We start from the raw sequence: 16,550 nt of genomic DNA on the forward strand, positions 1-16,550 counted from the left end.
GGGTCCCCGCGCGGGGTGAGCGGGGAGGCGCGCAGCATCTAACGGGCCGCCCCGGAGGCTCCTGGGAGAGCGCACCCCGGCGGGTGTGCGCAGGCGCGGACGGCCGAGCCGCGGCGGGGGGTGAGGCCGCGGGCCGCCGGGGCGTCGGGAGAGGCCGGGGACCGCGGCGGATGCTCCCGGTCTCCGCGGCCGCGCGGAGAGCGACTCCACATGGGGAGGCCGGGGAGGAAGCCCCGAGGCCGCCCCGGGCCTGGTAATGCGCAGTGAGGGGGGAGGGACCCCACACGCACGCAGACCCGTTGCCCCGGGCCTCGGGCGTGGCCCGTGGGCGTGACCCTGGGGGTGATTGCGCTCGGAGCCGGAGGGCGCAGCGCTGGGTGGCGAGTTTCAGCGCGAGGAAACGCCGTCTGTGGCTGGGAGCAGGTCCCTGGGCCGCACGAGCTCTGCGTGTGAGGATGTGGGGTGCCCGCGGGGGTCTGGCTCCCTCAGCTCGTCCTGGTTGCGGTTTGGGGGGCGCGGGGGATGCAGGGATTGTGTCCCCTCGCGTGAGAGAAAGCTGGATGGTGGAGGCTTGCTTGGGCTCACTGCGGCACGCGTCTGTTTCTACACCAGGTGTGACTGGTCTTTGAGACGGATTGGAAGTGATTTGTGGACGTGATTGGGAGTGACTTTGCCTGGGACTCCGCCGCGTTCTGTCGTCGTGAATGACACGTGACGCTGTAGGTTGGTTTTCTGGAGGATGTTTGAAAGGTTTAACACTAACCACGCGTGTGTGTGTGTGTGTGTGTGTTCGTGTGTGTTCGCATGATTTTGTTGTCTGCGTCCTTTGGGGATTTTATTTTTTTTCGAGACATGGTTTCTCTGTGTGGCTGTCTTGGACTCACTTTATAGACCAGGCTGGCCTTGAACTCTCAGATGTGCCTACCCCTGACTCCTGTGTCCTGGGATTTGCAGGCGTGCTCAATCACCTAGCTTGTCATACCCTTAATATTTAGATGACTGACTTATGCTGAATGATCATGTATGTGTCTATTTTTTTAAGACAGGTTCATTAGGTATCCCAAGTTGCCACTGACCTCACTCATAGCCCAGGATGGCCTAAACCTCGGCAGTGATCTCCCTGCCTTGACCTCCCAACTGCTGTGCGTGCACCGCAGGTCCTGGAAATAATGTACTATTATCAGATTAGTAGCCAGCAAGCCTGCCTTCAAAGGTTTCACTAAGTAGTAACTTAGCAAATATACAGGCCCTAATGCTGGAATGGAATAGTTAAGATTTTCAATGCCCAGCGGTGAGGCCGACTCCCGGGAAGCAGGGGGTTAAATAAAACTGTTGGAATGGTGTTCCTGGGAGCCTGTGGGAAGAGCAGCTGCTTCCATCCAGGACGGGCACTTTCCACACATCAAAGTGGATCTTTCTCTTCCCGAACACTATAATAAAAAGTTATGTAGTGTGCTTTTGCTGCTGAGAGCCGTGTCGCCAGTGATGTTGGAGGAGGTCCAGCACTGTGTTTTCAGATGCTGATTTCAGTGTCCTGAGATCTGGTTTCCGTCCTGCCACGGGCTTTGTTGTAAATGTTGAATGGTCTCCTGTAGCCTTGTGATGATAAGGAATGTTCCCCAGCTATGCCGATTGCTAATAAAGATGCTGAAGTCTATGACTCGGCAGGGGGAGGTAGGTGGAGCTTTAGGTTCCTGAGTTTGGGTTCGAGAGGTGAGGATGGGAAAGGAAAGAGAAGAGGTAGCAGGAGGAGAAGCCAGAAAGAAAGGAAGGATTCACCGTGAGGCAAGATAGACAATGAGCTTGTGGCGTAAGGACAGACGGGGGTCAACAGATTGGCACGTGGTTGTTGGCTCTCGTGTGGGCTTTAAAAGTACTAGCATTAGAGTAGCTCAGAATCTGCCCAGCAGAGCGTCTACAACATAATAATAGATCATTCTCTCTCTGTGTCAATTCTTGGGGAACTAGCTGGCTAAAGAAAATTGCTGCCATAATGGTTTTCTGTATTAATTAATATAGAGAGAATATTATTCTTTCCACACAGTAATTAACCTCGGCAACCAGAATGTTCACTGTAGCCGTCAGCATGCAGACTTTACCCAACCCAGTGGGCGCCCCCAGATCGGCAGGAGCGAGCGGTTAATTCCTTTTCTGTGTCCACACCTGTACACTGTGTTGCACAGTACTTCCTTCTGGGATTAACGTTCCTGGGAGGTGATACTTGGAGAGCATGCATAGCTTATTTTCACGTGCATGAGTGTACTGCGCCCTGTGTGCCTGGTGCCCGCGGAGGTCAGAAGTGGGTGTCCCCCAGAGCTAAGGTTACCAGTGTCTGTGAGCCGCCGTGTGGGTGCTGGGAACTGAGCCTGAGCCCTCTGCAAGAGCAGCCGGTGCTCTTAACCACTGAGCCATCTCTTCAGTCCCTAATTATGCTGCTGCTTCTCCTTCTTCTTCAGTTTTTGAGACAGGGTTTTTCTGTGTAGACTTGGCTGGCCTTAAACTCAGAGAGATGCATCTCCCTCTGCCTCCCAAGTGCCTCCTGGCTCTACAGGCATGCGCCACCAAGCCCAGCTCAACTGTGCCTCTTAAATAGTGTGATACAAGTAACTCAATAAGGAGATGAAATGGAAAGTATAAGATCCATATATTTTCAAGCTATGGAGAAATGTAACATATGACCAGGTCTTTTGAAGCATATGGAGAAAGATAACACATGATAAGATGGCACTTGCTATTAGTTCAGGAAATATTGATTATATAGTGTGAGACGGAGCTAAACACAGTTGACAGGACATTTATCATACTGCAGAACTAAATAAGAGAAACTAAGGAAAGTTATTTGACTCCTAAAGTTATTTGCATCTCAGACAGAAAATAGGGCCTGAGATTATGTTCAGTGGTTAGAACACTAGGGAAAAATCAGAAGATGTGCCAGCTAATTAGGAAACGGACCCCCAGCAAAGGTGAAACAAACCAGATAGCATTACAAAAACGGGGAAATTTAAACTCCTTAAAGGAAGCTGCTTACAATAAGAAACGTATACCTCTCAATGACAGTCTAGAACAGATAAAGATTAAAGGCTTCTCAGCCATGTTCACCAAGGCGTGGGAAGGCAATTCCGTGTGCCGCCGGTGATGGTGTCAGTCAGTGGAAGGAGTAGGAAGAAGTCGTGGTTCGGGCAGTGTGAGCACAGGACCAGAGACTTGCTTATGCTGGCACACGCTGTCCGCCTCAGTCACATGCCCAGACCTGTTCAGTAAGCCTGTGCAAGCGTCAGCGGGCTCCACAGAACCCGTCTTAGCTCAGCACAGGACAGCGCTCCTGGATGTGGAGAGAAAGCAGGACTCGTCTGTTTCCACCCACCCCACCCTGACCCCGTCCTGAGTCTCGGAAGTGTCCTCAGAGTAGGTCACGTGTGGAAACAGTGGAAATGTATGCAGACCTAATGAAGTTATTCTGAGAGATCTAAGTTGATCGTGCTTCTTCATGGCTCCTTACGTGCCTCCATCTTTGCCTTGCCAGGACTCTTCCCTTTTCCAAAAGAGGAGCTGGGACGGCGAGGCTCTCCCCTCACACATCTCAAAGCCATGCCTAAGGTGAGGTGATACCCCTTTCTTTTCTCTCAGGAAATAGGAACATTTGCTTAGCAACCTTGCTTCGGCAGCCTGGGTGTTGGGATTTGCTTCCATGAAATGTTTTTCAGATTAGGGCCAGGGTCTCTAGTTAAGATCCAGAGTAGAGAGACAAGTGACCCTGGGGATGGCGCCTTCCCAAATCATCTCCTCTGGGGGGCTCACCTGCCTCACGGATTCCAGTCCTGCTCCCTAATTCCAGCCGGATGGATTTAGGCCTTCCACAGGTACACCTTCTGTTCAAGGCCAGTGTTCACTAACTGATTCCTTATATTGTTTGTTGTCTTCTTTATCTTACAGAATTACTGCTATAATTAAAATGTATTGTCTCAGTTTAAAGAGAAAGAAGTTATTGTGCTTGAATTAATCCAGTTTATCTTGATACTGATTTGAGATCTAAGTTGTGAGGTCATGTGATTAGTTTGTGGGAAGATGTCCTGTCTGTGAGGTTTTCAGGAGAGACGGTTGAATAAAAACTGCTCCAGAAAGCTGAGGCTGTGGAGCTGGCCATGGTGATCCCAGCACGTTGGGAGGCAGGGGTAAGAGGGTCCTGATTCGAGGCCGGTGTTGCAGAGGGAGACCTTGTCTCAACAACAGTAGAAACCAGAGCTTGTGTGCGCCTCCTCTGTGATTTGTGTATGTATGTGCATCACGTGTGAGCCTGGTGACCTTGGAGGTCAGAAGAAGGAGTCTATCCTTTGGAACTGGAGCTACAGACAGGTGTGAGCCCCTGTGCGGGTGCTGGGAACCAAATTCCTCTGTAAGAGCAGCAAGTGCTCTTAGCCACTGAGCCTTCTCTCTGGCCCTCCTCCCTAATTTTCTCTTGGTTCTGGTGTGCCAGAAATTTCTACCAACTGTGACCTGCCTGTGGAAACCTGTTCAGTTTAATAGTTCAACACTATTAGAAGTTTGTTACTTTCTGGTTGCGTCGTCTAAAATTTTACATCCACATGCAGGAGAAAGTGCATGTGCTAGCCCACTCTTGAAGTAGTCTGTCCTTGGTTCAAGGTGGTGCCTTGTCCTGTTTCCTTCTTTTCTTTTCATCAAATTCCTCATGTACCAACCTGTAAGGTATTGGTTTTCCCTAAGCATTAATTGGTTCTCTGCCTCACTTGTGCTTCGTCTTCATTTAACTTTGACTCTAGCGACTGTCAAATGCCTCTCCATTCTAGACAGCTGTCTGGACGGGCGTCAGAAGCGTGTATTCAGCGCGAAGGGGCTGGAGTCGCAGCTCGGTCTCCAGAGTGTTCTCGGCATGCGTGGCCCTTCTGGCTCAGTCCATAGCACCACAGGAACCCCGGGCGTGGTGGCACAGGTCCCCTTAGTAGTTCAAGGTCATCCCCCACTGCCTAAGCTGTTCCAGGGTACCTGGCGCCCTCTTCTGGCCTCCTTAGGCAGGGCAGCTATGTGGCACACATACCATATCCAGGCAAATACTTAGGCACAGAAAGTAAACAAACAACCCCAAATTAAACATCTTTTTAAAAGACTGCAATTTCAAAACTGGTTGACTCACTGCCTGACGAGTCCCCAACACTTAGTCCCAACCGTTTCCAATAACTCGAGGATGACCTGCCGCAGTGTGCCCTTACAGGGATCAGTGTCCTTCAAGGACGTGGCCGTGGACTTCACCCCTGAGGAATGGCAGCAGCTGGGTCCCGCCCAGAAGGCCCTCTACAGGGACGTGATGCTGGAAAACTATTGCCACTTCATCTCTGTGGGTAAGTGGCCCTTGTGTCCTTCCAGGCATTCCCAAGACAGAGACGTCTCAACCTGGTGTGACTCTCTTTTTTTTGGCAGAATGAATGATTTTTTTTTTTTTTGAGACAGGTCTCTCTCTGTAATCCTGACAGTTCTGGGGCTTGCTGTGTAGGTCAGGCTAGCCTTGAACTCACAGAGATCTTCTTGCCTCTGCCTCCTGTGTGCTGGGATTAGAGTCATGGGCCTCCACGCCCAGCCCAGTATACTATTCTTGTAAGGATTTATTTTTATTTGATGTTTATGAATGCTTTTGTCTGGACGTATGTATGTGAAGCATGTGTATGCTTGATCCCTGCAGAGGCCAGAGAGGGTGTTGAATCCCCTGGAAATGGAGTTACAGATGGTTGGGGGTACTGGGAATTGAGCCTCGGTGCTCTGGAAGAGCAGCCAGTGTTTTTAATGGCTGAGCCATCTCTGAGCTTAGAATGAATGATTACTGACATTAATTTGTACCCCAGCTACCACACTAAAGTTGTGGCTTCTTGGTAGTTTGGAGGACCAGCAGCTTAAAACAAGTCTGTTTTCTTTTTTCCCCTTCCTTCCTTCCTTTCTTTTTCTTCATTATCAGGATTTCACATTACAAAGCCTGATGTGATCCGCAAGTTGGAACAAGGAGAGGAGCTATGGACAGAGAGAATTTTTCCAAGTCAGAGCTATCTAGGTAAGTCGTACATACAAAAATTTTGTGGGACAGATGGACATACAGCCCAGTGCTAGAGCACTTTACATGCTCAAGGACCTGGACTTGATCTCCGGTCTTTACTAGAAAACTGAAGTCCAGTGTGGAGGGTCGGGCAAAGCCCAAACAACGGAGCCTGGAGGTGCTGAGCCGCTTTTCAGTGTTTAGGCTTCCTATGTTAGAACTGTAGTGAAGTGCATTTTGCCACTTTAACGTTTTGAGCATATACTTCAGCGGCGTGAACTACATTCACATTTTGTGCAGTCGTCACCACTGTCAGTTCCAAACTCTTCATGTCAAAACTGAAACCCGGCTGGGCGAGAGTCGAACTCCTTTAACCCCAGCACTCAGAGGCAGAAGCAGGTGGATCTCTGTGAGCTCCAGGATAGCCAGGGCTACAGAGAGAAAACCCTTCTCAGACAAACAAATAAAACCCCTGTACTTTAAAACATTAGCATCTGGTTGTCCATGTTCCCTGGCAAACATCATTCTATCTCCTGACTCCAAACTCCTTGGATTTTATTAGGGATTTGTTTGTAAATGGAATCCTACGGTGCATGTCCTTTTTAGTGTGTGTTGTATTCCATGTAATGTCCTCTGTAATCATCTGTGTTGTAGCATGTCAGAATTCCTTGTTTTTTAAGGCTGATTCATATAGTATTGTCCACTTTGGCTTCTCCTTTGGCATCTCCTTTTTCTGTTAGTTACATGGATTATTTCAGCTTTTGTGGGTGATCCTGCTATATGCACAGGTGTGCAAACAGCTTTCAATTCCTTTGAGTGTACACCTAAAATAGAATTGCTGGCTCATATAGTAATTCCAGATTTAGATTTTGAGAGATCACCCAGCTGTTTTTCCCAGAACAGTACCATTTTTTTTTCTTTCCTACCATAGTGCACAATGGTCCCAATTTCTGCACATTTTTACCAGAACTTGTTGTTTTCTAGATCTTTTCCATAGGGTATATGAATTTTTGTGTTTTTGTTTGTTTGTTTGTTTGTTTGAAAGCCAGTGTAACTCTGGCTCTCCTAGAACGACCAGGCTGGCCTCAAACTCAGAGATTCACCTGACTTTGCCTCCTGAGTGCTGGGATTAAGGGTGTGTGCCAGCACCCAATTCATATGTGAAATTTTAAAAGTGTGAGATCTTTTAAAGTGTCTATATGTGGTTGATTTTCATAGATTTGAAAATCTAAATTTTAGTTTTGAGTATCACATTTTAAGTAAATCTTTTTCTTCTTTTCCCTGGCTTCTCTTCTCCTACCCAGCATCCACTTAGGCTTTGTAGGTGTGATGCACATAGAGGTCTTGACACAGTTCTTCAGATTCTGACAGACGTGTAAACCCATGTACTCGAATCCCAGTCAAGACTCCGTCATCCCTGTTAAGGCTCTTCCAACACATTTCCTCCCATTAAGTTTTGAATTAGTTTTGTTTATTCTAGACCATTTTCATGACTGTTTTCTTCCACCCAGCTTCATTGTTGACAGATCCATACATGGTTTTGGATGCTTCATCCATACATGGTTTTGGATGCTTCAGTCATTTGTGGGTTGTTTTGTTGTGATTTGTCTTACAAAATGAGGTGGAGAGCAATTCAGAAAGACACCTGAGTCAACGTCTGGCCTCCACACATTCTTGGGTGTCTGACAGCTTTGAGTATTTAGGGTTTCTGTGTTAGAATTGCAATAAAGAGCAATTTGCCACTTTAAGCCTACATTCACCTTCAGGTACACGTGTGTGCTCTCGCACCCACACAAACACGAGTACCCCCTCCCCCACCCCCGTAAAATGCACTTTTGAAGTAAAAACATTTTCCTTCTGTATTTACAATCTGTATGTATGCATGTTCCTGTGTGTAAGGATGACACAAGAACAGGCAGTAAACATACAGAGAGGAAACACAATGATCTTACCACTGTTTTTTCTAAAGATGTTAATCAGGAATCAGGAAAATACAGTTCTTCTATCTCTAAGTCCTCTGAGTAAGAACAATCTGCTCTATTCTCAAGCTGGGACTCCCTTGTTTGATGTCGGTGGCTGTCCCGCAGCTTTTCCAGCCCATTTCTGTCACTACAATGGCATGTTTTAATTGGTTAGGAGACCATTTGATTAAATTGAGTGTTCCACATAGAATAACCATTTTAAAATATCAGGTCTTTGGGGCTGGCAAGATGGGTCAGAGGTTGAAAGAGTGCATGGCTCTTTCAGAGGACCAGCCCCTGTACCAGGCAGCTCACAACCGCCCACTGCATGCCTCCAGTTCCAGGGGACCCGCTGCCTCAGACTGCCCTGATCACATGCACTCATGTGTCCATCCCCCACCCAGAGAGAGAATATTTAAAATAAACAATTACCAGATATTTGAACTATTTCTTGAAATGGGTGATTTTATTCCAGCTTCAGAAATGCTTTTCTAATTTTTTCCAATTTCAGATAATTTTATTCCAGTTTCCAAATAATTAGACTTTGAGGAGTAGAAAGACTGTGGTAACAGCTTGTCCCTGTGGATACTTCTTGGGGAAGCAGTATAACTTCATTTACTAAGAGAAACAATTTTCCAGTTTCCTAGAAGTACAAATAAGTGGACTTGTACTTGCATAAGTTTTAGACTCTAGAAAATGTGTGCGTTTCATTCCTGCTATCATTCTGTACTGCAGTTGACCCCTACTCTGCTTAAAAAAAAGGGGGGGGACCCTGTCTCAAAACAACGAAAAAAAAAACCTATTAATACCATTGCTGGACTTACTTTATTCTGTATGAATCTTCCCATTCTACAATCCTCTATCCTTTGTCTTTGTTTTTTATCCTTGCATTTATTATACTTTTTCTATGCAGGTAGCTAGTAGTTGCAACATAATGAAAATGCAACTTTAGCCAGGTGAGTTGGGCGAGGTGGCACAGGCCTGTAATGCCAGCACTCGGGAGGCAGAGGCAGAGGCAGGTGGGTCTCTGTGAGTTCGAGGCCAGCCTGGTCTGAGTCCAGGACAGCCAGGGCTACAAAGTCATCCACATTTGGCCACATCAGTTCAGAGTCGACGTTGTCTTTATTTTCTCCTTTCTGCCCCCAATAGTGAGCAATCATGGTGTGTGTCCACTGCATTTATATATTCACATATACCGTTAAAGTGTCGCTAATTCATTAAATTCTTTTCTAGAAGATGAAGACGTTTTGGTGGAATTCAAAGACCCCCAAGACAGGCATCCCAAATCAATTGTAATCATCAACCACAAGACACTAATGAAGGACAGAAGCAGTATTTACGGGAAAACACTAGGCAAGAACCACATTTCCAGAACACTATTAGAGTATAAATCTGTCGGGAAGGTTTTGGGAAACATTTCGGAGTTCATTAATACAGACGTAAACCCCGTAGGAGAGGCGCTGGGCGCCAGTGCGGAGTGGGAGAGACGGCTCCTGGATTCCACGCACGAGCAGGCCCAGCCCGCGCCGCCGCTCGCGCACCCCCGGGCCCTCCGGACCCTCGAGCAGCCGTTTGCCGGGGGCGCCGGCCCGTTCCCCGGGAGAGGATTCCCCCAGGACAGAACTCAGCGGGGAGACGCGGCCTTCGGCTGCGGCGAGGACCCGATGGCCTTTCTGGAAGGGTCGGGCCTGGGCGGCCCCGCGCACGGCCTCCTGGAGAGGGGCCCCTCGGCCTGCAAGTACGGGAAGCTCCTCTGCAGGAAGTCCGTCGTGGTGGTGCACCCCCGCGCGCAGCCCGGGGAGAAGCCCTTCCGGTGCCCCTACTGCGGGAACAGCTTCCGCCGGAAGTCCTACCTGATCGAGCACCAGCGCATCCACACGGGCGAGAAGCCATATGCGTGCGGCCAGTGCGGGAAGGCCTTCCGCCAGAAGACGGCCCTGACGCTGCACGAGAAGACGCACACGGAGGGCCGGCCCTACCTCTGCCTGGCCTGCGGCAAGGCCTTCCGCCAGAAGGCCACGCTCACCCGCCACCACAAGACGCACACGGGCGAGAAGGCCTACGACTGCGCGCAGTGCGGCAGCGCCTTCCGCAAGAAGTCCTACCTCGTGGACCACCAGCGGACGCACACGGGCGAGAAGCCCTACCGCTGCGCCGAGTGCGGCAAGGCCTTCATCCAGAAGACCACGCTCACCGTGCACCGCCGGACGCACACGGGCGAGAAGCCCTACCTCTGCGCCGACTGCGGCAAGTGCTTCTGCCAGAAGACCACGCTGACGCTGCACCGGCGCATCCACACGGGCGAGAAGCCCTACCGCTGCGCCGACTGCGGCAAGGCCTTCCGCCAGAAGGCCATCCTCACCGTGCACCACCGCGTGCACACGGGCGAGAAGGCCAACGCCTGCCCGCAGTGCGGCAAGGCCTTCAGCCGCAAGTCCAACCTCATCCGCCACCAGAAGACCCACACCGGGGAGAAGCCGTACGAATGCAAGGAGTGCGGCAAGTTCTTCAGCTGCAAGTCAAACCTCAGCGCGCACCAGAAGACCCACAAGGCCGAGGCCGCGAGAAGTCAGTGAGTGGGGCGACTTGATCTCATTTTTTATTTATTTTTTCACTTTTTTTTTTTTTTTTTTGAGGCAGGGTCTCACGACGCAGCCTTGGCTGGCCCAGAACTCAGTATGTGAGGACCAGACCGATCTCAGAATCCCAGAGATCACCCGCCTCTGCCTCGCAAGTGCTGGGATTAAAGGTGTGTGCCACCATACACAGCTTTTTCCCCCCCACCCCAATGGCTTTTTCGAGACAGCGTTTCTCTGTGTAGCCTTGGCTGTCCTGTACTAGCCTTGAGCTCACGGAGATCCACCTGCCTCTTCCTCCCAGAGTGCGGGGATCGCAGTGGTGCTCCAGTGAACCCGGCTTCACGTTCTGCCCTTTACATTTACTACTGGGTAACTTAACACAAATTCTACCGGGTAAATTAACAACAACAACAAAAATATTTAAAAATAAAGGCTTTACTTTTTTATTACCAGATTCCGTAGACTAAACTGACCTCTGATAAACTTCTGTAAATACTCAGATCTGCTTATTTTCAATTACATCCCTCATGGCTCAGCACACACCGACAGATGCAACTCGGCCGTGTGGGATAGAAATCCATCGTTACCGCCTCGGATTTCACCAGTTGTGAATTATGACGGTGTGGATTGGGTTTTGCTCATTATAGGCCTTATATAAAAGTGGACTGTTTACCATTGCTTCCTTTCCACGCAGCCTGTTTCTCTCTGTGTCTGTCTCTGGATCCAGTCTTGAGTGCATGTAGGAGAAGGCCATTTATTTTTATTCTGTGTAGAACCCCATTATATAAACATATCACTTGTGCCCGTTCGGCCGTTGGTGGACTTTTACATGTTTCACTGCTGTGGTCGTAATAAAATGTACACGCGTGCACTTTTATGTGCCTCCTCAAGGAGTGGAATTACCGGGTCTTAGGGCTTAAGCGTGTTCGGTCAGCGGTAGTCGCTGCTGCAGCTCAGAATGCTCACAGCACGGGGTGATCGAAGACGACTCGGAACGCTCCCATGTGGTGGTGGCTCAAACGACGGAGTTCTGGCATGGAGACCTGGCCCGCAGCGACCGCGCTGCTCTTGCAGAGGACTGGGGCCTAGTCCCCAGCGCCCACTTGGTGGCTCCCTGCTGGCTGTAACTGCACTTCCAGACGACCCAGCACTCCCCCCTGGCCTCTGCAGGCACCGGGCTTCCTGAGGCTGCTCATACATACATGCAGGCAAAACAGTCACTCACAGAAGTCGCAGACTTTGTGTTAGAGCCGACTCTAGCGTTACCGGGGGAAATGGGACGGAAGAGAATGTATATACAAAGGCTTTTAGCCACAGCCGGAATCCTTTTTTTTTTTTTTTTTCCCTCAACATTTTAAAAATTATAATTTATTACAATATTCAATTTGTATCCCGGCTGTGGTCCCCTCCCTCCCTCTTCTCCCCCTCTGCCCTCCCCTAGTCCACTGATAGAAGAGGTCCTCCTCCCTTCTGTCTGACCCTAGCCTATCAGGTCTCCTCAGGACTGGTTGCATTGTCTTTCTCTGTGGCCTGGCAAGGCTGCACCCCTCAGGGGAAGGTGATCAGAGAGCCTGTCACTGAATTCATGCCAGAGAAAGCTCCTGCTTTCCTTACTAGGGACCCCACTTAGAGACTGAGTCTATGGGCTACATCTGAGCCGGGGTTTTAGGTCCTCTCCAAGAATTGTCCTTGGTTGGGGTACCAGTCTCTGCAGGGCTCCCAGAGCTCAGTTTTTGTCTCTGTTGGACTCCTTTTGGAGCTCCTGTCATCTCCAGGTCTTTCTATCTTCCCCTTCTTTCATAAAATTCCATGCTCTCTGCACAAAGTTTAGCCATGAGTCTCAGCCCCTCAGCCCAAACCTTAATATAGTGATGTAATAAATGAAATTGGCGTTGCCTTTAGCCACAGTTAAAACCTTATTTGAAATGTACAAGAGAATGGGAAGCATTCAGCATTTCCTTTGCTCAACACTAGAAAACCTACAAGACTGTTGAAATTAGAGGTGGGCAGGGAAAAAATACAGCTTTTACTCAAGGCCTGTAGATCTTCCGATGTGTGTGTGTGTGTGTGTGTTCCAGAGAAAAACCTTGGTTCCCAGAAGCTCTCCATCTTGTTCATGAAGAAGGCACTCTGTAGATTGGCATTTAGCAAACAGCTCGTCTGCCAGGCCAATGAACCCCACGTGTCTCATTTCCACCCCGACACTAAGATCTTACCTGGTTTTCTCACGTGGCTTCTGGGATGGACCTCAAGATTGTTATGCTTGCTTAGCAAGCACTTCCACAACCGAACTATCTTTCCAGCCTTGTGCTTCCCAGCTTTGCACAAAGTAAAACTAGATTCTGACCACCTACACAGTGCAGAGGGAACCCCTATATCATGGAGTCCCATGAACCAATGAGATCAAAGGGACAGATCACGTGACGGAATCCAGTGGCAGTAAGTACAACCGCATCCTTCTAAGAGGCGCTTCTGTGTTCAAGTCCACATGAACTTTCATTTCTCTTACATGTAAGCTGCAGCTTGGGAAAGTTGGGGGGGCTTTTTGAATCTCAACAGGAAACAGTGCTGTAGTTTGAATCTGAAATGCACCCACAGAGGCTCATATAGGAAAGCCTTGGCTGCCACTTTGGGGGCGTGATTGGCTCCTGAGGGCGCTGACCTCATCAATGAGTTATGGGCCCTGATGATAGTAATAGTTGGGACACATTTAGAGGAAGCAGGTCACGTGGCAACGTGCCCCTGTAAAGCACCTTGTCCCTGGCCCCTCCTCCTCACTGCCATTCCACTTCCTGTCCTCAGCTCTGCGCAGAAGCACAGCCATGTGACCATTACCTGAAGCCAGCAGCCACAGTCAGGCCTTCCTCTAAAGTTTTCCCTTGTGTGCTGTCTCTTTCTTTTCTAAACTGGATTTGGCAAAGTGAAGCAAATACTTCAGAAAGCACGAGGCTGTGTCACCACCTTCCTGGACTCTGCTCTGCTCGAAGGTTTTCTGTGAAGTTGGGAAGGTTTCTGGAGATGTTTCACCTTAGGCAAATAAATGAAAGGAGGTTTTTCACGTGGATTAATTGATCCGTCGTATTGTTTGCCAGCTGTGATGAATGAAAATGGTTCTAGAAAAACTACCACAGCTCTTTACAATTCTTGCAGATTCCTGTTTTAAACATCTAACTGCAAGTGTGTATATGTCTTAGGACCTCGACCAGGGAATGAGGCATCCAAGCTTTTAAAACCTGGAAGTAAGTGATCTTCAGTGGGTCAGTGCCCAAAGCTAGATGAACCTCATGTCACAATACTGAGGCTTTTACACATTTTTGGCCTTTGACTTCTATGTGTGGTTCCATACACTGTGATGTGACGGCCAGAATGAGAGAAAAGGGGAAGGCAGGAGTGACAGGAGGGATCATGGTCAGTCTTCACATGGGAGAACACATGGCAGCTTGCCTGTATAAATACCTAGGCTGGCCAGCCCACATGGCTGTGTCTTACTTTTAGATCTCAGTCCTTTAGACCCCTCCTCCTCCTCCCACGTTTGTTTGAGACAGGGTGTGACATAGCCCAGGCTGGCTTCCATCTACGTCATATAGTTTAGGGTGGTCTTGAACTCCTAATCCTTCTGCTGCCCTTCCCAAATCTTGTGATTACAGATGTATCACCACACTTAAAAGTTCATCCGGCCTTTGTAAAGATGTGCTACTATAATTTCAAAAGACTCGTACGATCCCACAGAACATACCCTTGTCATACTTTGTTTAAAAACAGACAGGGCAGGGTGCTGTACATCAGCCAGATGCAAGCTGCCTGCTATTCTTAGTACTTAGTACCTGTCGTAGTGGTTCTCTTCCCAGACCCATGCTCCCGAAATAATGGCTGATGAGACTCAAAATATATTTACGAATACCTAGGACATATAGCTAGGCTCTTCTCTGACTAGCTCATAACCCATTTATACTAATTTACATTCTACCATGTGGCTGGTTACCTGTGCTCAGGTACCATCCATCTGTCCTCTCGATAGGTCCAGATGAATCTCCCATGCCTGGCTCTATCCCAGAATCGTTTCCACCTACTGCATGTCCCACCTTCTAGTCTACCCTTTCCTTGAGGCCATAGGTTTTTTTTTTTTATTGACAGGTGTTGCATCTATACAATACACAAGAGATTCTCTCCACAAGTACATTTCCACAGATTGTTGTCTCTAGACTGAATGGCATGTGAAATATTACTTTGTGAGTGCTCAACGCAGGAGTTCTCTGCAAGAATCCTCAGTTCACTAATTCCACAATCAAGCTAGCCTAGCTGGTAGCCAATAAACAAACTGGATTGGAGAGGCTTCCAGCCAAAAGCTATTACGAGAGCTTTGCAGCCCAACTACAAATTAACCTCCTCCTTGATTACATGTTTCCTGATGATATGTGTGAAAGAGCGTTTCTCTTTATGCTCTGTGTTGCCATCTGTTAGAGCAGAGTGCATCTTAAGCATGAACCTATCTTGTGAGATAATTGCTTTTCAATGCAATTTGAAGTACTCAGGCTTCTTATGCCACAATTCACAAGAAGTAAGAAACAGCAGATCTCTCCAGCCTCCGCTTTTATCTCCAACATGTACCTCTGGGATATTCAACCAATTGAAATCATTATCAGTATATAATCTTGGGCTTTTCAAAACTCCCAGTGTATGACCAATACAAGATGCTGGCTATGGGACAACTTCCTCCATATTGCTAATAGAACTGCAAAGTGACTAAGCCACACGGAAACAATGTTAGTCTCTTAATAGTTAAAACAGACTTATGGGTGTTGTGGAAAGTAAATGTTATTGTGCTAAATAATGTTTATTATTAGCCCTGTAATTATTACAGCAGTATTATCTAACCCTCTATCACCATCAATATGACGACACCTGTTAGATTTTGTAACTGCCTTGTAACAACTTGGGCTGGGCGGATACTTCCACCTGTGCTATCGGTATTCCCAGCCCAAATCTCATGCTGTCCGCCTTAACCATTCCTATCTGGGCTACCTTCCATCCATAATCTTAGAAATACTTGCTTATGCTTTTCCTCTCGGTGTTTATTTTTATTCCATTCTTGGAGTCCTTTCTCCTGGCCCATGTGGCTTTTTCTCCACACTAAACCATTATGGCATCCTCCTTCCTCCTCTCTCCCTGTCTGTCCATCTCCTCCCCAAAGCCAGGGAACTTAGCCACACGTACCTCCTGTCCTGTCCAGGTGCAGGCCTTTTAATCAACCAATCAGGAATAATTTCTTAGACAAGGTTAAACAGCAATACTTGGGTACATGACAGTTTGCCCGTAAACAGTAAGAATCTCGGGGGGGGGGGCAAGCAATTAACAAATACAAAACATTAGACCATACTCCAACATACGGGCATTGTAGAGCCATGGCAGGTGCCAGGCAAGGGAAGGACACAGTCTGCTATGGCTTTCAAAGCACCATTGACTTCCTAGCAGTCTAGGGAACACAATGCGCTAAGAGTGAAAATAGAAACCAGGTAGTGGTGACACACACCTTTAATCACAGCACTTGGGAGGCAGAGGCAGATGAATTTCTGTGTTTGAGCCCAGCCTGGTTTACAGAGGGCGTTCGAGGTCAACCAGAGTTACACAGAGAAACTCCGTCTCAAAAAATCAAAGCAAAACAAAGAGGAAACCTTTACTTCCCATATGAACCTGAAATTTCATTTGTATTTCCTATCCCCTGGATAAATGAAAACATCTTCGCAAAAGAAGATGCTAATGGGAAATGTCACTTATAATTACTCACAATTTGAAAGGACTTAGGTACTTTTCAGTGGGTAAGTGTATATATTGGGCTAAATGAGCAAAATAGGCTGGCACAGCAGTGAAAAGGTTAAAGTACTGAAATATTCAACTATATTGACATGCTTCAAATGTAATACACTACAAGCTGAATCTGTCTAAAAAAGCACAGGTTGTGTGACTCCATTTATA

At 48.1% G+C, this 16,550-nt stretch overlaps 1 protein-coding gene across 6 annotated transcripts; it reads left to right on the top strand.

Moving 5' to 3' along the window:
* The first annotated feature begins 118 nt into the window (after positions 1-118).
* On the top strand, positions 119-12,612 carry Znf382 (zinc finger protein 382). 6 transcript variants are annotated; one of them, XM_060366624.1, is made up of 6 exons: positions 119-253; positions 613-723; positions 3,524-3,597; positions 5,228-5,354; positions 5,963-6,055; positions 9,232-12,612. In XM_060366624.1, exons 2-6 carry the CDS (start codon positions 705-707, stop codon positions 10,572-10,574), a joined length of 1,656 nt encoding a protein of 551 aa, XP_060222607.1. In that variant the 5' UTR covers positions 119-253; positions 613-704; the 3' UTR covers positions 10,575-12,612. The 6 variants fall into 6 exon arrangements, with proteins under 6 accessions (XP_060222607.1, XP_021496410.2, XP_021496429.1 ...); XM_021640735.2 differs by having other exon boundaries at positions 613-719; positions 5,215-5,354; XM_060366623.1 differs by lacking the exon at positions 119-253 and adding an exon at positions 352-449 and having other exon boundaries at positions 613-719; positions 5,215-5,354.
* The last annotated feature ends 3,938 nt before the right edge of the window (positions 12,613-16,550 follow it).

Source organism: Meriones unguiculatus, chromosome 14 (assembly GCF_030254825.1).
Source record: "Meriones unguiculatus strain TT.TT164.6M chromosome 14, Bangor_MerUng_6.1, whole genome shotgun sequence".
Classification (NCBI taxonomy): domain Eukaryota; kingdom Metazoa; phylum Chordata; class Mammalia; order Rodentia; family Muridae; genus Meriones; species Meriones unguiculatus.

What these genes read in the sequence shown, in the direction of transcription:
- Znf382 (XM_021640754.2), top strand. Translation starts at nt 211, where the DNA reads ATGGGGAGGCCGGGGAGGAAGCCCCGAGGCCGCCCCGGGCCTG. An exon ending in CCGAGGCCGCCCCGGGCCTG is followed by an intron (nt 254 to 3,523) that starts GTAATGCGCAGT and finishes TTGCCTTGCCAG; the next exon opens with GACTCTTCCCTTTTCCAAAA. An exon ending in TTGCCACTTCATCTCTGTGG is followed by an intron (nt 5,355 to 5,962) that starts GTAAGTGGCCCT and finishes CTTCATTATCAG; the next exon opens with GATTTCACATTACAAAGCCT.